The following is a 24,992-nucleotide window of genomic DNA, read 5'->3' on the forward strand; positions in this document are numbered from 1 at the left end:
ATTTTTTTAGTAAAAACTTTTCAACATACATACTTATATGTAACAAAAACCACTAAAAGGGTACATTTTATCCTGGAAACACAAATTTGGAAAGAAAATTCTGTACTATTCAATACAAAAACCTGGAATCTGATGAATCCATACTGCATCATGATTTTATACACTGGAAATTTACAAACTACATCTCACTTATACATCTGCATTTACTTTTTCTTTGAGTGTGTTTCCCTCTGGCTCACAAATATGTGTTAAGTTTATTTTTTCACTCTGTATCTGTTAGGGAACCCTCCCAAGATTCATATATGCCTGTATTTTTGTTTATTTTTGTAATTTTTAAATGTTTGAATAATTTTCTTTTAATTTTTTCAATATTTTATTTATGCTTTTGTACTTTAGTATTTTCTTTCATTGTTTTGCATCCATTTTGGTTAGCGTTTAGCAACCATAGATTTATCATCATTATTTTTTATTTCTTGGATGTGCTCCATGAATCTTGTTCAGAGTTTCCTCTTGGTTTCCCTTATATAAATGTGGAGATCAATGCATCGGTTTAGAATTTGGATATTTTTTAACCACCTATTAATGATTTTTCTGTTATACCCATTAAGTAAATACATTTTTATGACATTATTTATTTCTTTCTTTTGATCCTTTGGATCAGTTGTTCTTTATATTTTCTTTATAAACATCTATATTACCTTAATTCTTGTAAGATATGAAGATTTAAAATGTGGTTTTCTGTAAAATATTTTACGATAAGAATTCTTCATGTTTAAGAAAAAGATTCATAAAGCAAACATTCACATAATAGGATCTAGGTATAGATAATTTTCTTTATAAACATCTATACTACCTTAATTCTTGTAAGATATGAAGATTTAAAATGTGGTTTTCTAAATAATCTTTCAAGACAGGAAGCCATTGTTTTGCATTTGGTAATTTTACTGAAAATTAAAAATTAAACATTAAATTTTTTTTCCACCATAAAAGAAAAAAGAAAAAATTGTTAACTATAAAACACATGAACGATAACTTTCATATTTAAATACCTTCCTTTAACTGTTTTTGTTGAAACTTTAAATATACATTCCAAATTCCTAGTATACTAAAACAAAGTCAGAAATAATAATCATTAAAAACTTAATTGATAATTGCATATTTTATTTTATTCTAGTTAACATATTCTTATAAATTCAAATGTCATTTATTTTGTTCTGCTATTATAATACAGTAGAACCTCGAAAACTCGGCCTAATGTGGACCGAAGGGTGGCCGAGTTTGTGAAAATGCTGGGTTATCGGGAATGGGGTTAATAAAGGATAAGTATGCGTGTTTCCTCAGAAAATAGTGTACTGTACTTGTATGTATTGTTTGCTGGAGAATACAACAGAGAATAAACTGCTCAAATACCCTTAAACAAAGGAAAAGTACGTACTTTATGAAGGCATAGAGCCTTTACTACATGAAAATGAAAATTAATGAATACACTGTGTACAGTAATTTACCTGNCTTGCAGCTAGATTCTAGATTACTTAGAAAAACAGTCTTTTATATATATATAAAAAAAAAACTATATTACATACAAATAAAAACCCAGCGAAGCGGCCCCTTGCAGCTAGTATTGAATATATTCTTTTTGACATGCATTCGTATTTTTTATTTATTATGTATTGCTTTATTGGCCACACTGTTTTTTCATGTTTTTTAATACTTATATTATTTTTATTAATCATCGAAGACAAGTCTATCCAAAAGGGACCACCATTTATTTTGTATTCCAGACTTTATACATACACATCTATGGCAACAGGCCTTCCTTTTTAGTCTTCATGCTGCCAGAGGTAAAAAAAAAAAAAAAGTCGTTTTAAAAACACAAACATCCAATTAAAAGGAATCGGTGATACACAGACGTCTTACTTTTCATCCATCTGGCCAATGGGGTGGTTCTGCTTTATATCTACTAAAAGAAGTGCTGGAATATGTAGATTTTTTGAAGCTGCTCCCTGGCGACGGTACATTTAAAATTTCTTTTTGTTGATTTTTCCGTCTGATGGCGAGATTATTTTTTATTAATCATTGAAGACAAGTCTGTCCAAAAGGGACCACCATTTATTTTGTATTCCAGACTTTACACATACACATCTATGGCGACAGGCCTTCCTTTTTAGGCTTCATGCCGCCAGAGGTAAAAAATCTACATATTCCAGCACTTCTTTTAGTAGATATAAAGCAGAACCACCTCATTAGCCAGATGGATGAAAAGTAAGATGTCTGTGTATCACTGATTTCTTTTAATTGAATGTTTGTGTTTTTAAAACGACTTTTTTTTTTTTTTTACCTCTGGCAGCATGAAGACTAAAAAGGAAGGCCTGTCGCCATAGATGTGTATGTGTAAAGTCTGGAATACAAAATAAATGGTGGTCCCTTTTGTTCAGATTTGTCTTCGATGATTAATAAAAATAATCTCGCCATAGGACGGAAAAATCAACTTATATTATTGTTTTTTCTAGTTATTAGTATGTCTAAATATGGTAACTTATTATTTTCTTCATTCACTACATCAAATTTTATTTCATGTTTTATTTCATTATATATATCAGTGGTTCCCAATTACTTTTTCCTGTGTACCACTTCAAGAAAGAGCTCAAACTCGCATACCCCCTTATAGCAGAAATTCATATTAATCTATACTAATATGAGTTAGAAGGTAATTCTGTCTGTCTGTCTGTTACCTTTTCACGTCTAAACTGCTAAACAGGTTTTAATAAAATATGGCACAGAGATAGCTTACATGTTGGAGATGGACATAGGCTACATTTTACTACGAGAAAATATCTTATTCCCACAAGAAAATTTGATATAATGCGGGTGAAGCTGTGGGTAGACAGCTAGTGATAAATAAAATAAGTTTTTTTTACATTTATTACCTTTAAAATACAATTCTAATAATAATGAAAATAACATAAGGTTATTTAATTTTAATGTGACAAATGTGCACGATTTTCTTTGNGAAGCTGTGGGTAGACAGCTAGTGATAAATAAAATAAGTTTTTTTTACATTTATTACCTTTAAAATACAATTCTAATAATAATGAAAATAACATAAGGTTATTTAATTTTAATGTGACAAATGTGCATGATTTTCTTTGCGCAACTTTGTAAAATCTGGTTGCTTTTTGGTCAGCTTCAGTCTCGAGTCATCTTCAAGTCGAAGTCGATGACAATTCATGTTTGTCATGGCCGAAAATCCATTCTTGCAGAGGTATGTTGTGCAAAATGGTAGTAAATATTTTATTGCCACTTTGCTGACATGATAATAATGATAATTGTACAATTAACACAAATTGTGTTCATTGTACAATTTTTGTTTTTTGCGTAAGAATTTAATTTAGGTATCGTCACAAATGCATTTTTTTGATGAAATTTCAAGAATATTTTTAGTTATAAATAAACAAATTTGCGCATTCAACATCACGTTGTAAATTGCCAAATATTTGATGGTCCACCCATTATTTTTTTGATTGCTTCATCTCATGCATTTAAATTTTAAATTGACCGATTTTAGATTGCCGCGCGTACCCCTTCATGCAATTTTGCGTACCCCTGGGGGTACACGTACCACTAATTGGGAACAATAGATCTATATTATTGAATATGTTTTTACTTTTATTTACATTTGTACTTTTATTGTTATAAACTATAAAATAATCATTAACATAGGGAAATATCACTTGTATTCCTTTTATTTTAGCTATAATGTTGTCTATTTTGATTGTATTTAGTTTGGCCGATCTTAGGTCCTAAACACGTACCCATAGAGATGCCATCTTTTGCTTATACCACTTATTATTGTATTCAGAATAATTTTTATCTAAGACTAGCATTATTAATTCATTTAACCATTCTGGACTTTTAATATTATCTAATGTTTCTTTGATTTTATTCTCTAGAAATACTTTTCCACGCATACATACAAAATTTTCAGTAACTTATTTGTAACAACTTCTGGCAATATTTTGCCAAACTTTTGACTACTTCAGTAAAGGGCATTGCCTACTTTACCCACTGATACTAATTCTAAGTCAAGAGACATTTTTTGAACCATGAAAAAATTGAAAAAAAGGTCAGCTTGCAATTGGATAAATTTTGTATTACATCAGTTTAATTCCTCTTCCTTTCATATACTAAGAGTACCAAATTTTTAAACTTGAAACAAATTTTGTCTATCTAATTCATTATAAACTGAATCTTTTACAGCATTTTCTTTTATAGGATTGCTAAATTTGCTATATTTATAGGATTGTAATATTAATATTGTATTTCTTTACTTATTTCTTCTGAATTTTATATTGTGTTTGTATTTTATATTCTAGTTTTGTTAATAGTTAACAATCCCAGAAAAATTATTTTATTGGGGAAGCTACAGTAGCCATATGGCATTGCCAAACATATACAGTAAAGTCTTGATAGTTCAAAGTTTCATATAGTTTGAGGCACTACCACTGTAAGCCAACTCAACCAGACTCATGTAAAAATTATATATTTGAGTAATTAAAATCAAGTGTGTGATGAGACACCATACACTGAAATTGAAAGCACACTGAAAGGTCTAACATTGGCTTTCAATTTATGTTCTGTGAAATATGATTGCCAGATACTTCCAGATACTGTTGTCACTTGGCCCATATTGTACAGGACATCAAGTATTTTTAGTGTACTATATTATTATTATTATTTATATAATAATTAATTAATGTCATGTTTATTATTAGAAAATAAACACATTATTTAATACCTTTACTTATTACTGTTTTCTATTCTATATATATTCCACATCAAGTTTTCAATAGTTTGAGATCATCTCATTCCTAATCAACTCCAATTATTGAGAATCTACTGTACTTGGGAAAAAGAAAGTTTATTTTTTATTATAAGTAATACATAAACTATATTAACTTTAAATATATAAATTTTAAATACTGTAAACAAGTTTTTTATTTTATAAATTAATTTATCTAATCTTCTAATTTTTTTCATTTTTTATTGAGTCATTGCAAATGAAGTAGCCATTTTTTAAAATTTAAACTTTCTGGCCTTGTAGTTCAACTTATTCTGTGTGAACAGTGTTGTATGTTTGCAATTGGAAGAACACACACATAATATGTGAATTTAAAAATGTAATCTCATTTACATTGTGAGTTCCACATGTTTTAAGAGTACTTTTTATGATGGCATTAGTATAAGCAAATGTCATAATGCAGCCAAAGCTACTTGAAATACCAATAAAACTTTTAGTGAAGGTTCTGTGAGTGAGCAGGTCACCAAGCATTGGTTCAAAAAATTTAATTGCAGAAATACAAATATCAATTCAATAAAGTTGTTTTGAATTCAAATCCTAGTTACCTGATGAGGACTCATTGATAGAGCTGAAAAACAGTTTGTAAAGTGTTTTAACAAGTTTTACTACCTCAGTGTTAAAGTGTTGTTTGTATTTAATACAAATCTCAAAAATCAGAATTGAACAATATCATTGAATCAGAACTTCAACTGACTGTCCAGGAAATTGTAGAAAAGTTGAACACATTGGACATTATTCCATCATTTCTCAACTTCCGAACATGTTAGGGAAAGTCAAGAAGCACAACAAATGAGTACCACAAAAACTCAGTGAGAGAGGTAAGGAGCATCATTTGGAGGCCTGTAGTTCTTTAATTATTTGTCACAAAAGTGAAGTATTCAAATGAAATTCTTTCCCATTTAATTTGTTCTTCTGACTTTTTACCAACAGGCTATCACTTTTTTTATACATTTGGACAGTTTTTAGTAAGGAAAGCCCTCATAGAAAAATCCTTCAAGGAATGCCTTCATGGACACAATAAAAAGTACTTTTAATGACTTTTTGGCTTCTCATTCTGTCAAATTGGCATTAATGCATTTTTATTGCATTGGGAAATATGTATTAATGTTGGTGGAGACAATTTTGATTGAATATGTAAGTTTTAAATTAAATTTAATAAATGTTCAAAGTCAGAAGTAAAATCAGCGATTTCATTTGCAGCAACCTAATATAATTTTATATAATTTATAATGATAAATTTTTGTTGCATAGATTAATTTCTGATTACAATGTTTGAATTTCAGTTTATTGTTTTAGTAAATCTGGATTTAATTAATTGAGGCTGCTACTTTCTAGGTTTTCATGTTTAACAATTGCTTGACTTAAGATGCCACAATTTCTTTATGGGTTTTGCAGTGTGTGTGGAACTATATGGAATTCATTTGAAAACGAGCTTTCCATTCTTTAGATTTTTTTTAAGTGGAAAAAAAATATAAATACAGGTAACCCCCATATAACACGGTAGTTACGTTCCAAAAAATTGCTGTGTTATGCAAATCAAAGAACTAGTACGAAAAGGAGGGTTAGGTTCCAAAAATTAAAAAAACATGCTATTATATTTTCATAATTAAGATAAATATCTTTATTAAAATTTTCTTAAGTGATACATATTAATATAAATTAAATAATGTTTTCTTTGTCATCACTAAAAGCACTATTAACCGAGAGCGTTTTATTTTTGGCAAGTTATCGTTATCCTCTGAGCATTTTTCTGCATTATTTTCAGATTCATGCTTTACCTTTTGCAAAAAGTGTATGTAATTTTAGATTGCTTGCTTCTAGTTAAAAGATCTTTATAAATTTCCTTATATGGTGCTAAGTACTTATGGAATAAGGGAAAAACATCTGGCAACACCGGAAGCAGAAGCGTCGAGATATGGCAAAATTGAAACAATTTTCGCGAAGGACCATGTGTATGGAGACTGAGAAAAGAAAAATTACACACTGAATAATAATTTTGGTGAACTATTACTACTTAAGTATGTAAAAATTTATTATATTTCATGTTTTATGAGGGTTTTACCCATTTCTTGAACCATGTCAGAGTGAATCCGTGCTATAGAAGTGTCGTGTTATACGGGGGTTACCTGTACAGTCGACCCCCCTATAACACGGGTTCCTATAGTTCGGATTCCTATATCATGGTGGAAAGATTGTGACAGTATTCGTACAAACATGCTAAAAAAACTCCTATAATTTGGTAAAACGTCATCACCGACTCGTGTCGCAACAGGATTGGTCGCATCTAGACCAATAGCGGATATTGCACAAACCATTGAGTTTAAATGAGCAACGGACCTACTAAAAACCATTTATTATTTAACGTCCATAAAAATTATATTTATATTAATGATGTCTCCAAAGTTCAGCGAATTTTTCGCAAAAAAAAAAAAATAATAATAATTTATCAGGAAGCACATGAGCGCCATTTGATGACAAGCTCCATGATGAAAACAAGCTTAAGCAATGGTGCGGTCAAATGGTGCACACTCAGTAAGTAATCCTACAATTTTTTGTTTATAGCGTAGTTTTTATGGATTATTCCCAAAAAATTATACGTATTTTGGAAATGTTGAGTCGAATTAGTCTAGAATCGATTAATTTTATGGAAGAAAACCTTTCAAACAACCGTAGTCCGTAACGTGCATATGTGCCATGCTGTGATTGGCTGGACTCGTAGAAAATGGTTCATAAAAACCAGAACGTATCTACTGTGTTATAGAGGGGTCGACTGTATGTTAAATTTCTTCTCTTCACTTTCATAAATCTTAATATAATGTAAAATATTTCACTATCAAATCTATTGTATATGATGCAGTCATGTAGGGTGGTTTATGGTTGATATGAGATTGTCTTAGAAATTATCATCTTATGAAAATTAAACTAATTTTAAGTCATGTTGATTCAGTGCTATATTAAATGTTATGTTTATGTATTAGATTTATTGTCAGAATCAAAGCCCCAACATTGGCCCTGAACACTGAAAATTTGAAATGTATAAGAGTAGATTGGAGGATAAATATATTAATGCAAGAGATGTGGACAGTTTACAACAGCTTGGAAGTTTATTGTAAAAAATAAACTGTATAGAAACACCTAGTTAAAATTGCTAACATATATTTTTATATTTAAAATTTACAATTCTAGTTTTATATATTTTATTTCACTTTTGTTAGAATTTAAGGTTATTTTAGAATTTTTGTTACTTTATGTTAAAATTTTATTTTTGTGTTCTTTATATTCAAATATTTAAACTTGGATGTTATATACAAAACATATTGTATTTTGGAACAGTTTGTAACAGATGTTTCAAAATCAGTCACCTGAGGATGATCTATATATTAAGCTGAAAATATTACTGCATAACATATAAATGTTTCTTGGCAGCCAAATGTGTTTAATGATGAATTCTTTATAAGATAGTCTGATTGCAGATTGTCAAATTATGTTATGTATATGCTTATCTATGATAGACTTTAATATAACCAACAATGAGTTAATATAAAAAAGAATGTTTTACTTTTTATTTTTGATAATAAGCAATGGGTATGATACAGTAGAGCATCGTTTATCCGAAAGCCAGTTATCCAAAACATCGGTTAACTGAAAGCATTCCACTCAGCAAATTTAAATTTTCACTAGTGCTGTGGTGCTGCAATCTTTGGCTATATCTTGGGCTACTTCGATATTTTTTTCTTGGTGTGTGTGTTTTAGTTGGCAGCACTGGCACTTTTGTGTGGTGTTTTTCTGAGGACTGTGTAGTGCTGAATCAAACGTTTTTGATACTAGATCAATTTCTAAAGTATATTTTTTTTGGTTTTTATATTTTTAGATATATTTATTTTGTTTGTAAAAAATAAAGAAATAATTTTTAACAATACAATAGCCATGATTATTATTTTAAAAAGTTTACGTTAGGCTTAACATCGACGAAAATTCAACACGAAGCGACACACAACGGAGAAAGATTTCAACATGGGATAGGTTAATATATTTTTTTGTACATAATTGGTTATCTGAACAACCTCAGTCACCAATTGATTTGGATAAACAACGCTCTACTGTATCAATAATTTATTTTTTTAAAAACTGTTCTTAACTAATTAAGCAATTCAGTTAGCACTTCTTATTTGCTAGACACTAAATTTCATTTATTAAACATTTAGAGATTAAATTATAGTAAATAAAATATATTAATTATCTTTCTAATGAATCGATTAAAAAAGTTATTTGAGGAGAAATTGAATAAGTTTTGTAATTTTATTTTATAAGTCCATTCAATTGTAAGTCAAACTTTTGTAAAAATTTAGAAATAATCTTTTTAACAAATATTAAAACTAAAATTTTAGTAATTGTTTAGAATTTCAATTATTTTGACATCTTATGTTATTTTCTAAAGTTTAATATTTGTTTTTTAAAACAGTGTTATGTAAGATTTTATTTCCTGTACAGAAAGAAGTTTAAAATTTGGAAAGGAATAGTTTCAAATTATAACAATAACAACTCTCCTTTTCATTAACAAGTTTTCTTAACATGTTATACATTGTCTTCATGATTTTATATTGTTCTTAAAATAATCTAAGTTTAAAATTTTTATGGGCAACTTTAGAATAAATCTAAAGTAAATTAATATTTCAGGTGGGCTGAACAAGAATGTATTCGTCAGAATCTTTTAATAAATCCAGACAATGAAAGAATGACATTAGGACGTGCTTTGTCTCTCATTCGATTTCCTTTAATGACTGTAGAAGAATTTGCTGGTGGTGCTGCTCAATCTGGCATATTAACTGATAGGGAAGTGGTTTCGCTGTTTCTCTATTTCACTGTTAATCCAAAGCCAGCTGTCAGCTTCCCAGATGTGCCCAGGTGCTGCATTACAGGAAAAGAGCAAACTGTGTGTCGTTTCCAACAGACTGAGAGTCGATGGGGATATAGTGGAACCAGTGATAGGATAAGGTAAATTTAAATTTAATGAATTATAATATTTAGATAAATCATTTTTAACAGATTAACAATTACATTTTAATTACATAGTAAAAAATGATAATGATGAATATTTAAGGTTTATGGCAGATCGGAGAATTTTTGTGGTAGGATTTGGCCTTTATGGATCAATACATGGGCCTTCTGACTATGATGTTAATATTCAGGTTTGTATATTATTATACTAAGTAAATTATATAATAATCTTTACCCTCAAAGTTAAAAACTGAAAGCTGAAAAAATAATGGAGCCTATTTATAAACTTTATCAATAGTCTACTCAAATTATCAGTAATTTGAGTAGGGTACATTAATCTCCTCAGTTTGTTGTGTTTTATTATTATTACTTATACAGTAGAGCATTGTTTATCTGAATCAATTGGGGACTAGGGTTGTTCAGATAACTTATTGTGTACGAAAAAATATATTAACCTATCCCATGTTGAAATTTTTCTCTGTTGCATGTCATTTCACATTGAATTTTTGTTAATGCTAAGCCTAACAAAAATTTTTATAATAATAATCGTGGCTATTGTATCGTTAAAAATTATTTCTTTATTTTGTACAAACAAAATAAATATATTGAAAAATATATAAAAAAGAAAATTATACTTTAGAAGTTAATCTAGTATCAAAAATGTTTGATTCAGCACGACACACATCCTGACACACAGTCCTCAGAAAAACATCACACAAAAGTGCCAGTGCTGCCAGCTAAAACACACACACCAATCAAAAAAATATTGGAATAGCCCAAGACATAGCCAAAGATTGCAGCGCCACAGCACTAGCGGAAATTTAAATTTGCCGACTGGAACACTTTCGGTTAACCGACGTTTCAGTTGACCAGCTTTCGGATAATTGACGCTCTACTGTATTATTTTTGAGTGTTTTTATTTTGTTATTATTGAAAGCAAATCACAATTTATATCAATAAATTGTGATTTGCTTTCAATCATAAATACTACGGGATGATGATAATCATCATTCTGTAGTAGTCAACTACATTTCATTATTTCTGCCTCTGTTTAAATCTTGGATTATAACATAAAACTTAACTCTTATGTTACTGTGTTAGATTCTATTTTCTTATTGATCAAGAGCTAGAATCAATAAGAAAATATAAGGATGAGTTTGATGAATTTATAGTCTTTATATTTCCATAACAGCTTTAATAAGGATTGGAACAGCAATTAAACCACTAATAGATGAGAACATCACAATGTTAATATCTGATTAAATTACCAATTTTAATATTTTAAACAACTAGTAAATGTTAACTCAGGGGTGCACAACCTGCGGCCCGCGGGCCACATACGGCCCCCTATCAATGTTTATGCGGCCCGCGGACGGTACAGGCCAAATCCCTTCTTTCGAAGTTTCTACGTGTAGAACTTTTTCCCTATCACAAAGTCATTAGCACCCAACTGTTTTATGACTTTCCCTGAGGTGAGAAATGGGGGAGTGTTCTATNTATATTAATATACTATTATTGAGATATACTACTATACAATATTAATAATAATGTATTTTTTCGTACATAATTGGTTATCAAAAATATCTATTTTCCGAACAACCCCAGTCCCCAATTGATTTGGATAATTGATGCTCTACTGTATATGATAAATGATAAATTTATTGTTATGAAATTCATATCTAATTGTTATAAAACAGTGAATTTTAAAACCCAATAAAAAAATACAAATATTCATAATAAAAATCACTTAATAATAAGTTGTAATGATAAATAAATTGTGAAAAATTGAATGATAAGGATGTAATGTACTTTCATTACTGTCTTCAAATTTGAAATACAAAATTGAGTCATAAATAATTATACTTAACAAAATAAATTGAAATATTATAATTTCAACAAATCTTTCTTTTTAATTATAATATCCCTAATATGTTATTTAAAATGTAATTCTGTTTTAGAAGCATAATTATCATCATTTTTATTGTAATTAATCTCTGAATCAGAATATATAGTATGGTCTTGTAATGTTCCCATATAAAGTGCATCAACAGATACTTCATAAATTTGGCTTCATCCCAAATAGTACTGATGATTGCATGTACACTTATGTAACAATTTACAATTAATAGAGAAATATTAAAATGCATTAAAACATTTTACATATGTTTTATGTATATACTGAATTTTGTAATAAAAATAGTTGGCATTTGCATTAGAATTATTCTTGTTCGTCTAAGAGTTAATCACATCATTCACCATATGTGAAACACAAATCTGCATATATCAATCTCTATAAAACAAGATCCTATTGTGTTGATTGTCAAATTCCTCTCATTATATAATATATTCTTCTGATTTGCCTAAAATATCAAACTGTCTGCTTATGACACTTTCATCACAATTTCAGTGATATTCAAAGTTGTAGTGATCCATGAATCATCAAATGCTGTCTAAAGATAGTTTCCAATTTTTATTGAAAGCACTTTGCTGTTAATTTCCATCAATATTATCTTATTTTTTGGTAGCAACCTGATTTTTAACAATATATAAAAGATTCCAAATGTATCATTTAAATCAATGATTTACTGATGATTTAAATAGTGCATTTGAAATCTTTTAATGTACTTTTTTAAAAATTGTAATTTGAATGGTATATGCTCAATCTGAAGACATTTTGTAATGTCAAAAGTATTTGTTTTTAATTAAATACTTTGCAAGTAAACTACTTTAATGCAGTAGGAAGTTTATTTTTATTTATGAGATTCATTTTTATTTATGTTTGAGTCATTCTGAAATAAATAAAAGCCCTTATTAGATGTTCATAGTTATACAGGCCTATATAGTGGTACCTCATACTTACATTTGTAGTTGAATGAATCCAACTACAAATATTCCAAATATATTTGTAACACTTACATATTAACCATGGCATGAAGAAGTGTGAAAACAATGAAACAATATTACTAAAAGTAGTTTGTGCTGAAGTTTAAAGGTGAATTTATAGTTTTAATTGTTTCTGTTCAGAAAATTACAAGTATTTCTCTTGTTTTGTTTAGTACGAAATCAGAAATAGTTTTAATAAAAATTGCATTATAATAGAGTTAAACATAAAAACATGTATATTCATGAAAATCTGCTGGAATGTCTTCTCGAAAACTTAACTTCAAATTTTAACCATACAACCATGGATGTCAATGTCACTAGAACCACATTTTCTACTTACAATCATCTCCAGTTCCAAAGTATATTTTACAGTTCCACTCCCTTTCACCCTTGTTTTTAGACTCACTCAATTGTGTCACTCCCTCTACCCTCTAGTGTTTAAAATAGGGTACCAAAAACTGTGTAATTGTAAGCCATTATTATTATTATTATTATTATTAATTTTTTATGTTTCTATAGTTTTCACATGTTTATAGTCTTCTTTTAAACCAATTTTTTTTTGTTTTTTTAATTATTTCAATGAAAACTTTAACAATTGCAATTTTCTGCAACAGCGGAGGATTTGTTATTGTACTTTATGTGTTCTTTTATTCTAATTTTGAGTACTCTACTAGTTTATCCTACATACATGTGTGCATTAGCACAATTACAATTAAATTTATAGACTACATTTTTTTCTTTTCAAATGTTCAAACTACAGTCCGTTTCAAAATTATAAACACACCCAACTTTTTTCAATAACAAAACCATTAACAATAGTAATGTATTTGTTATATTAGTATGCTGTTTACAACATCAATTTAAACATTTTCTGAAATTTTTAGAGCTATCTGACAATTACAAAAAAAATTATCAAAGATTTTCAATTTTTGATTGTTTCAAAAGTATAAACAGAGGTGCATAAAATTAGCATGATAAGTTTTTAATTAATTATTGGTTTAATTAGTTGTCACCAGAGGATAGTATTGTTTATTATTACAAATGTGGAGCCAATTTTAAATAGTTTTTTTATGATTTAAAACAATGCCTCATGGAAAAGCACTAACGGAGTTGGAATATACATGAAATTTACCAACTAAAAGGAGCAGGACCATCTCTAAGACAAATTTCGGCAGCTGTAAATTGATCTACACATGCTGTGAGAAATGTATTAACTCTGGATGAAAATTATGACAGAAATATGCTATGTGGAAGGCCTAAACTCCTTACACCTAGAAATGAAAGAAAGGTTTTTCGACTGCTGACAGTCAACAAGTTGGCTGTCAGAGAATCAGCATCAATATTGCCAATTGCAGTTTTACCAGAAACTGTATGGAGATGTATGCATAATCATAAAAATGCCAAATTTACAAAAATGGCTACCAAACTGAAATTAACACAATTGCACAAAACAGCTAGATTAAAGTGGACCATAGACAAAATGACATGGAAAGAGGAGTGGACCCAAATAGTCTTTTCAGATGAAAAAAATGGAATTACTGCCTGACAGTTACTGCCACTACTGGCATGATTTGAGGAAGAAGTCAGAATGAGCAGACAGCAAGGTGGGAATCTTTGTGATGGTGTGAGCAGGATTTGGATGAAGGAGTAAAACAAACATTGTAGATATAGAAGATAGAATGAATTCAGAAAAGTATCAAGAATTGTTGTATCAAAATTTAATAACTTTTGGATCACTTATTGGGTGAGAAAACTGACAATTCCAACAGGATAATGCTGCCATTCATGCATCAAAGTCAACTAAAAATTGGTTTAATGAAAAAAAATTAATGTAATTGATTGGTTATCATGGAGTTCAGATATGAATTCAATAGAGAATGTTTGGGGCATTATAAGTCATCTTGTTTATGGCCAAAACAGACAATACAACATTGTAAATGAATTGAAATTAGCTATCATGTATTGTTGTGAAAATATTAAACAACAACAACTTCAAAAACTAGTAAAATGTATGTCTGATATAGTATTTGAATTAATTAAATCAAATGGTGGACCTACAAAATATTGAGACATCACAAATCGTTTTTTTAGGCACGTCTTTATACTTTTGAAACAATCAAAAATTGAAAATCTTTGATAATTTTTTTTTTGTAATTGTCAGATAGCTATAAAAATTTCAGAAAATGTTCAAATTGATGATGTAAACAACATACTAATATAATAAATACATTACTATTGTTAATGTTTTTATTATTGAAAAAAGTTGGGTGTGTTTATATTTTTGAAACGGACTGCATTTTGTTTTTATTCCTAATTAATTTACCTAGTGTATTCATCTGTTGTGATATTAAAGTTATTTGGTTTTTTTAATTCCTTCTTTTATTTTTTCAAAAATGCCTTTTTCATATTTTACTTTTATAAGTTGTGATTGGTTGGGAGGGAGTGTTGATAATGTTTATTTTATTCTGATCTATGTTGGATAACCACATTTTATTGTTTTTTTTATTGTAATCATTCATTAAGAAGATTTCTATTATTTCATTTATTTCTATTTCTTTATCACCAAGGGACATTGTTCTATTTTTTACTTTATTTATGTACATATGAAACACATTCTCTTTTATATACATGGGTACATCTGATATATAATTCATAATCTTTGGAATTGAACATGGTTTTACATATTTTTTAAATTTGTAACTGATTATTTAGTCTTATTATATGAACATAAAGGAAATTTAAGTTATTATCGTCATCATTTTCTATTTCAAACTTTATATTATTATCTAAACTGTTGACCTTATTTAAAATTATCTGAATATTGGTTTCTCTTACATCATATATTAAAAAGCACTCATCTACATCAGGGGTGGCCAACTTTTGTGTACATAAAATTACTTTTTGTCTTCAAAATGTGTTGTGATCGACTTGTTGTCGTAGGCATAGTCTAAGTGGTGAGGGAAAGGTGTGAAATACATACTATGATTAGATAGGTAAGAAAAGCCACAATTTAATTTAAAACATGAAGAAAAGGTACTTACATTTTAAACAGAAGAAAAATTGAATCTCAATGTGTATATGTATTCTCTTGAAAATGTGTTAATATTAATATACTATGTATTATTAATCTGTAAAAAGATCATTATTGCTGTGACATTATATTGTAGAACATACACATTCTTTAAAAGTTGTAATTATACAAGATTTTATGAACACATGTTAAAAGTTTACCGTATTAATGTGAAACTGTATTTGAAGTGTTTTTAAATGGCTGTATTTTAAACTCTTTCCAACATTACCCGTTATACACCGTGGTTTTAGAAGACAGAACCTTAGTTTTGAACTGAAGAGGGACTTAAAATACATATAAGTTTGAAATGCATATGTCAAAACAATAAAAGAAGTATCTAACCTGAAAGCTGTATTGATAGTCTACTGAACTGAATTGATCGGATTAAAGAGACACATTCACAACGAAATAGCAGCTACCATAAGTGATATTTTAGATGAATCTCAATGTTGTCACTTTTGGGGACCACCATTTCACTTTTCCTCTCTCTACTGTGTCCCGACCTACTCTCTCTGTCCCTCTTCCTGCTTTTTTTTTTTTTTACGACCATTTGTCTACATTTCTTGCTTCCTTTTTACAACTGTATGCAAATGGCTTGCACATGGACCTACAAAACTGCACTGAGGGAGGATGCGGAGGTCTGACATCACTACAGTTGCGTTTGGTTACAANACTTGTTGTCGTAGGCATAGTCTAAGTGGTGAGGGAGAGATGTGAAATACATACTATGTTTAGATAGGTAAGAAAAGCCACAATTTAATTTAAAACATGAAGAAAAGGCACTTACATTTTAAACAGAAGAAAAATTGAAACTCAACGTTGTCACTTTCGGGGACCACCATTTCACTTTTCCTCTCTCTACTGTGTCCCGACCTACTCTCTCTGTCCCTCTTCCTGCTTTTTTTTTTTTTTACGACCATTTGTCTACATTTCTTGCTTCCTTTTTACAACTGTATGCAAATGGCTTGCACATGGACCTACAAAACTGCACTGAGGGAGGATGCGGAGGTCTGACATCACTACAGTTGCGTTTGGTTACAAGTGTAACAGATTAAGTCAAGACATCGCTGACGATCGACCAAAATTGGCTTCACAATTGACTTGCTGGCCACCCCTGATCTACATTATGAAAAAATTGTTTTATACCTTGTACTTTTATTATATGCTCATTTAATGACCTCATACATAATTCAGCCAAAATGGGGCCTATGCATGACTCCATTGGAATACCATCCTCTTGACCATAATATCAATCATTATGTTTAAAATAGTTATTTTCCATAACTAGCATAACTAAGTCAAGAATCCAATTAAGACACTTCATGTCTACTAATGTTTCCTGTATTTTTCTTAATTTTATAGATGGATACATGCATGTTTTTGATATCTAAAGAGACTAATCTTCAGTATTGGATAACCATTTTCCTTCAATTTTCCTATGAATATGTCTGTCCTGTTAACATTATATTGTGACATTTCAAAAGTTTTTAATTTATTTTTTAAAAAGGTTTCAAAATTACAAAAAGCAAAACTTTTTTTAACATCAGTTATAGGTTGGAATTGTATTAGGTAGGCCTTTGTGTGTTTTTGCTCTAACCAAAATTTTGGTAATCTATTATTGCTGTTGAGTATTGTTCATTTTATCATCAATGGAATTTCTTTCTTAGTGTTTTTATTAATAATTGGTAGGATCTTTTTCAAATTTATATATATATATATATATATCTTGTTTTAAAATCTCATTTACAATTTGATGATACTGCTCACTATTTATAACTAATAGCTGTTTGGTTTTATCTACTCTTTCAACAGTTAAATTATCTTCTTTTTGGTATTAACTATATAATAAATAATTGAAAAATATTGAGAACTACCTATTATAAGTTTGCTTTTTAAAAATTGTTTCAAAATTGACTGCTTTAGAAAAGTAAAATGGAATGATGACTAATTTAACATTAAAGATTAAAATAGTATTAAAACTGATTTACTAACTTATAAATACTATAAATTCTGGAATTTATAGTATTTATAAGTTAGTAAATTCTTAGTAAATCTTATCAGATTGCTCTATTTTTAGATATGAAAAAATTCTGGATTAGTCATGTGTATCTTTATATGTTCTTCATACAACTACATAAAAAATGAAAAACACTTTAAAAATAAATTAATAAAATAGTAATAAGTAAAATAATTAAAATAAATTAATAAAAAATAGTTCATGCATTAAAAATAAAATATGAAACCATTTCTAAGAAATTATTTCAGATAATACTTTAAAGTATTGATATTTTTAGAGTATTTTGTTATTTTATTAATGATATGTAATATTTTAGATAATTCATACTGGAACAGGAAAAGTATTAGGATCAAATGATACAAGTTTTAGTTGTGATGGTTCTGCTTCAACCTTTAGAGTTATGTTCAAAACTCCAGTGGAACTGAGTCCAAATGCTAGTTATACTGCTTGTGCAACATTAAAGGTATGTGTGTGTGTATGATTTTAACTAATATTTTTAATTTTTATTTTTCTTATTTCTGACATTTTACTTGAAAAAATATACAGTAAAGTCTTGTGTTATTCAGAATTGATATATGCAGATTCATATTTTTGTGGATGGCAAATGATTAGGTTAACCCTTAGATGCATAGGTAATTCTATTAATACTCTAATGCTATTAATGAATTTTACTCTTGATGAAAATCAGTAAACTCTGCTTCTCCAGTTTTGACAATCTAAACATGTAAAACTACTGAATGCTATTTACTGTGGTGGATATCCTATCCTGGTTTGCATGTATAAACTTTTTTCTTATGTAGTGCATTCAATATAGTACATTAAGAACTATATTTGCTCTGTATATATTAAATTAAATATACAGAGTAAATATAGCAGTTATAAAATATACAGTATAAACACAGTATATTCAGAAATATTGGACTAAAAGTTTATCACAACCATTCACAACTTGTAAATGACACTTATGCAATCATTTACAGAAAAACAATGAAACATGTTAAAAATCTCTGATGGTTTTACTTCATTATAGTAAAACCATCAGAGATTTTTAACATGTTTCATTGTTTTTCTGTAAATGATTGCATAAGTGTCATTTATAAGTTGTAAATGGTTGTGTTTCCGGAACTGCATAGGATGGAGCATGAGTTTACATGGAAATGGTTTTATGCAATAGCTGCTGATATAACTCCACATAAAACAAGACCATACTGTAGTTTATTCATGTGAAGGACAAAAAATTTAGACTGTTGGCTATCTTAAAGTCTTGTAACTTAACTTCAATTTTGATTCAATTATTATATAAATTATAATTGTTAGTTTATTAATATCATTATTTTAAATTTACTTAAGGGTCCAGATTCTCATTATGGAACAAAAGGTTTAAGAAAAATCCCATTAGACTGTCCAAGTGGAGGTAAAGTGACTTTTCAGTTTACGTATGCAGCAGGAAATAATAATGGTACATCTGTAGAAGATGGGCAAATTCCAGAAATCATATTCTATACCTAATAGATGACATGTTGACCAAATGGAAAATATAAAGCCCATCCGCTTTATATGCCGATGGCCAATATTATATCCCATCGTATTTTTGTAGGTAAAACTAGTTCCATAAACGGATTCATTATTATTGTGTTACTTGCATTGTTTACTGAATATTGGTCAGAAAATATTCCCAAAGCTTGTTATAATCCATATAATAGTGTTCAAAATTTCTCATAACTAATATACAGCAGCTAATAAAGTTTGTTAAGTTTTTATTACAGAACTTTTTTGTTTTTAAAATTTGGAAGATTAAATTTTTAGTTAAGGATGACAAATTATACATAGATTCATTTATATTTGGACTTGTTTGGTGATAAAACGCTATCAAAAAATAACCGAGTGTTGTTCTAGTCAAAATATAATCAATTGATATCCCAAACATTTACATATTATCCAATAAATTTTTATTCTCAGTAAAAGTTGTTTTCTGAGATCTTAAGTTAGTGATTAGAAATTTGTTAAATTTTCTTATATTTTTAGGCATATCTAAGTGAAATATAATTTCTTCAGTACCTTTGTAAGAATTTTGTACACTTGGATACTGCATGCTATGCTAATTTTAAATTAAATATTTTTTATTGTAACACAATACATAATCATTGGAAATCAGATTTATATCTGAAAATTATCAAAAGTGCCTGAAAGTTAAAAAAAAAAAAAAATGGGTATTTTAAAATTAAAAAAAAAAAGAAATAAAAAGCCCTTCACTTTAATATGGTAGCTATCTTAACTTTGATGAAAAATCTCAAAACTTTGGAATTATTCTCACTATTTTTTGAAGTTCTAGCATCGAATATATTGTTTGATCACATTGGCACATGCATAAAAATCATAAATATTTATTGATTTCACTGCTTGGAAGATAAATATTTCTTTTGAATTTTTATATCATACTATCATCATTAAGTACAGACAGTTTATGAGTTTTGAATGAGATTTTATATTAAGAAATAATGTCATCTTATTAAATAAAAAAGGGGCTCAAAAGGTCATGCAATTATATCCAACATTAATAAGATTGCCCTAACAAATTAGATAATATCAGTCTAATATTAAAGTAATTCATACTTTTAATTGTGTAACTATTATGATAAAGAATGAGAAATTAAATAGTTCAGAAATTTCTTAATTGAGATATATATATGTATATTTAATAATAATCTGCATGACATTTCAAACTGTGTAATTGCCAAAATGTTGTCATGTGGAAGTCATTGCATATCAGACAGCTAGATCATGCAATATTATGAGCATTATAGTTACATTAATTTGTTTCCTATTTCTTACTTTAAAAGTTTAATTATTGAAGCAAGAATCTTGTTGTTTGTAAGAGCATTGAAAATGGTGAAAATTAATGTGCCAAAAAATAAAGGAGAAGAAAATGATATTTCGGGTGTTGTTTTTACTTAAAAATTTAAGTATAAATCATTTTTAACATTTGCAAAATTTTATATATAATGTGTATATAAATATATATAAATTTCAAAATTTATGTAGAACTGGCATTATTTAATATATTTTCCAATGCCATTGTTGTATAATTTCTCCTTCTTAGTACTGAATAAAGAAAATAAGCTTATCAGTATTATTATTATTATTATTATTTTTTTTTTTTAATACATAATTCTGAATCATTATCTCTGTTCATCAATAAATGTCATTTCATTTGTTATCCAAAATAATTTTAATTAAAAGTTTGAGTCAAATACAGAATTTTAATATGAATGTTTTATTCAATTTTTTCTGTTTGTTAAAAATTTAGCATTTGGTGTTAAATGAAAAAATTCTTTATAGTGGAAGTAGGAACAAATAAAAATAGTAAAATTAATAAATTAAATAAAACGAGATAAAATTTATACCTTGTATGTTTGCAATGTGCAATTGAGTCCTTGCAAAGAGTTTCATTTTAAACTGAATAAAAATGATCAATAAATATTTGTCAATAAATATACTTAAGCAGTAAGCTCATACATATAAAAATTAAGTAAAATAAAAATAAAAATAGTAAAATTAATAAATTAAATAAAACGAGATAAAATTTATACCTTGTATGTTTGCAATGTGCAATTGAGTCCTTGCAAAGAGTTTCATTTTAAACTGAATAAAAATGATCAATAAATATTTGTCAATAAATATACTTAAGCAGTAAGCTCATACATATAAAAATTAAGTAAAATAACCAGAATTTTTGGCAATTAATTTTATTAACTATAACGGATTCAGAATTATAGCTGATTCAGATTCAGTTTTTTATGATAAGAACTGGATATTATTTTTTCTTTTCAAGACAGATTTCATATAATACAAAATTTGTTATATGATCATTCATAATGGATAGTATTAATTTCTTTTCGTACCAGAACTCGTGATTATCAGTTTGTTACACCTAAATAATTCTTTAAATTCAGTTTTAACATTAATTTATAATCTACTCTAGAATAAAGTAAAAGAATAATCTGCATACTGTTGATAGATGATCAGAAGTAAGTTGCAAAGTTTTTTGGTACTTTGTAAAGGACTTGAAATTTTTTTGTTAGACCAGCAGCCATCTTTTAATATTTTCTATAAGAGGCTATACTCTGTATTTAGTCGATTTGTTAGAAGTTAATGATTATTTTGCCTTTTAATGTCCATGGAGCAGAAAATTAATTTTTAATGCTATACTACAAGTGAAAATGGAATTCATATTTTCATTCAGTTGAGATCAGTTGTTTATGTTCCTTATTTAATTAATTATTGAGAGAGAAGATAATTGGGCTGCAATTTAAAAAAAATTGTAAATTTATAAATTCCCACTGTCATCCGTCTTTCCTTAATCTCTAGAATGGAGATAGATAGATGAAAGACAAGACCAGATATGGAAACCTTAGGTGTAGTAGGCCCCGATTAACTATATAAGAACTTCCGATGTAAACCAGAGTCGTTATTTCAATTCAAAAATTTTCCCACAAAAGCACATTATTGCTAACAGGAAATTTTCCCATGGCGTGACACTATTGCTAGCAGGAAAAATATTATGTACAGGGGCAAGACATTACTAATTTGAGGTGGAGGGTATATATTTTAAATTAAATCAGTGTTTCTCAACCTGTAACGAATCGTCGCCCCCTTCAACGTAGTATCGCCCCCTTCACTTCAAAATTCCGATGTCGAGGGCCAAGGCTAACGCCAAATTTGTACTGCATTGAATAGACTAGTAACTAGTATAATGTTATTTGTTCAATTATTGTACGATATAACGAATAAAATATCTAATTATTCTTAATATAATGTTTTACTCTATCACCCAGAAAATTGTTTTTCTCCCCCAAAATATAAATTGTTACAAATCGCTCCCTCAACATAGAAAAACGCCAACATGGGGGTGATATCGCCCCCGTTGAGAAACACTGAATTAAATAGATTAAAAATTACAGCTTGGCGTTGTGACAATGTCACAATAAAGAATTGCTCGTTAGGCTTTATAACTTATTATATTATCGAAAAAAAACATAATTTATACACTCACTGATAAAAGTTAGTCACCCAGATTGCAAAACTCAACATACAACTGTCTCACACAAGCATGTAAATGTATCTGGCATGCAATCATACCACAATTGTAATGTCACTAGAGTGCCTTAAAATTGCGATCATATAAAAAGGCATTACTGCATTTACAATATGGTGAATATTCTGAACAGGTACATACAGTGTAGTGTATGTACCTGTTACTCCAAATAGGTACTACAGGTAGTACCTATTTGGAGGTCTTTGAAAGTCAGGCATGCCTGTATAATGCAGTCAAACACATTAAGCACAACTGACAGTTCGAGAAAGGCCATATCATCATACAGAGAAGTTGGTGGCAGTTTCACTGAATTTGCCACCATTTGGACAGATTTTGGGGCAGAGTATGATGCCCCAAACATACCACTAGGAGAGATGATCGTCTGATTTGAAAAACTAAAACAAACAACTGCAATTTTCACTATCCAGAGATAGATGGAAACCTTGCTACAGAACTCTCTCTTTTTTTATCATTGGCAAGAGACTAGCAGATGCAAAGACAAATTTGTCTACAAGGTGACTGCTGCATGTTTTGCCATTAGCATTTCACCATCATCTAGTGTTGCCACCTTTTGAAAATCGCTAACCCGGACCGCACGTCAGGTTTATTCGAACAGAAGTTCCTGACGCATGCGCAATGTCATTTTACAATGCGAAGAATAATCTGCATACCGGTTCTAAATCAGTTGCAGTTAGGGACTAGGGACTTGCGTAGGAGTAACATAAGTAACCCTAAATTAAGAAAGAACAGGTACAGATAAGTTAGCTCTATTTGAGACGTACAAGCAAAATAAAAAGCAGATAGTACAATGAAGAAAAAAAACAAGGGGTTGCGCGCCACACGTCGGTGTAAACAGACTAGCATGGTAGAATTGCAGATGAGTTTTAGTGAGTGAGAGTTCTTTCTCTGTTAAAATAGTGTAAATTTGTAAAAATATTTGCAAGAACTTCGTTTCATCGTAATTTCACAATTTATACGAACCGACGAAATTCCCGGACAAAATTAATAGTTCACCCGGACAGTGAGTCAATTCCCGGACTGTCCGGGTGAAACCGGACGGGTGGTAACACTACCAGCATCGGCTTTGTTTGCAGTGGTGCCATGACAAACATGGCTGCTACAAACTGGCAGTGTATTTAGTGACAAATCCCTGTTCCATTTAGGAATGTAGAATCGCCGTATTAATGTATGGAAGACTACTGATGATTGTTTCAATCCTGCTGTACTGTTGAGTGGCACACTGCTCCTATTGCTGGCATACTTTTTTGTGGAACTTTCTCGCGTGATAGTCAGTCAGCCCTAGTAGTGGTGCAACAGACATTGACAGCACAGTAATATGTCCTTGAAATCTTGCACCTTCGTGTTATTTTTCGTGGCTGCAACATTCATTTTCCAGTAAGATACAGTAATCTTATCCATGCAAAGCTAGTGTTTTCCCAAAAATGTCTCGTGTTGTAACACTGTCCTGGGCCCTTAGTCTCGAGTTTTTCGTGTTACAACTCCCAACGTGTTGAAGGTGTCACGTGGTACCATCTTACAAACTGACGTCAAATTGGTAGTCTCGAGTTCTAACTCATGTGCTTTCCCATCTCACCATGTGAGTTTCTACTCACGTTGAGTCGAGCATGTGAGATCGCTACACGAAAGTAAAAATGGCTGACGGATACGCAATTCTTATCGCTATCGAAGAGTTAGAAAGAGCCGAAAGACGTTGTTTGAGAAGGCAACGAATTTTTCGACCACAGTAGATGACATTTCTTTTCGCGTCAAGTCAATACTAATAAAAAAATTTTAATTCATAATTGATAAAATTATACAGCAAATTTTTTCAAAAATAAAAAGAAGTATCTAATTCATCGAAAAAGAGTATTAAAATGATAGTAAATTATATGTATAAATTATTAAAAGCATAGACACTATATTAAGATTATTTATTAATCAGAAGTGTTAAGTTCTGATTAATACATAATCTTAATAGACAAAACAGTTTAAGAAATAGATCGAGGAAGAAAACTATATGAAGAAAGGATTAAATTAAAATACATTTAAATTACATGACGGATTTTTTAGC

The 24,992-nt window shown here is 29.1% G+C and overlaps 1 protein-coding gene across 1 annotated transcript in view; it reads left to right on the forward strand.

Moving 5' to 3' along the window:
- Nucleotides 1-20,939, forward strand: part of LOC111632645 (BTB/POZ domain-containing protein 2-like) — a 51,619-nt gene extending 30,680 nt beyond the window's left edge. Inside the window, exons 3-6 of the mRNA XM_023377139.1 lie at nt 9,536-9,853; nt 9,960-10,047; nt 18,143-18,289; nt 19,177-20,939. Of these exons, the coding sequence (XP_023232907.1) occupies nt 9,536-9,853; nt 9,960-10,047; nt 18,143-18,289; nt 19,177-19,335 (712 nt within the window). The 3' untranslated portion in view covers nt 19,336-20,939. The remainder of the gene's footprint in view (nt 1-9,535; nt 9,854-9,959; nt 10,048-18,142; nt 18,290-19,176) is intronic.
- The last annotated feature ends 4,053 nt before the right edge of the window (nt 20,940-24,992 follow it).

The sequence above is a fragment of the Centruroides sculpturatus genome, unplaced genomic scaffold, assembly GCF_000671375.1.
Source record: "Centruroides sculpturatus isolate CEXI.00-Female unplaced genomic scaffold, Cexi_2.0 scaffold717, whole genome shotgun sequence".
NCBI lineage: Eukaryota > Metazoa > Arthropoda > Arachnida > Scorpiones > Buthidae > Centruroides > Centruroides sculpturatus.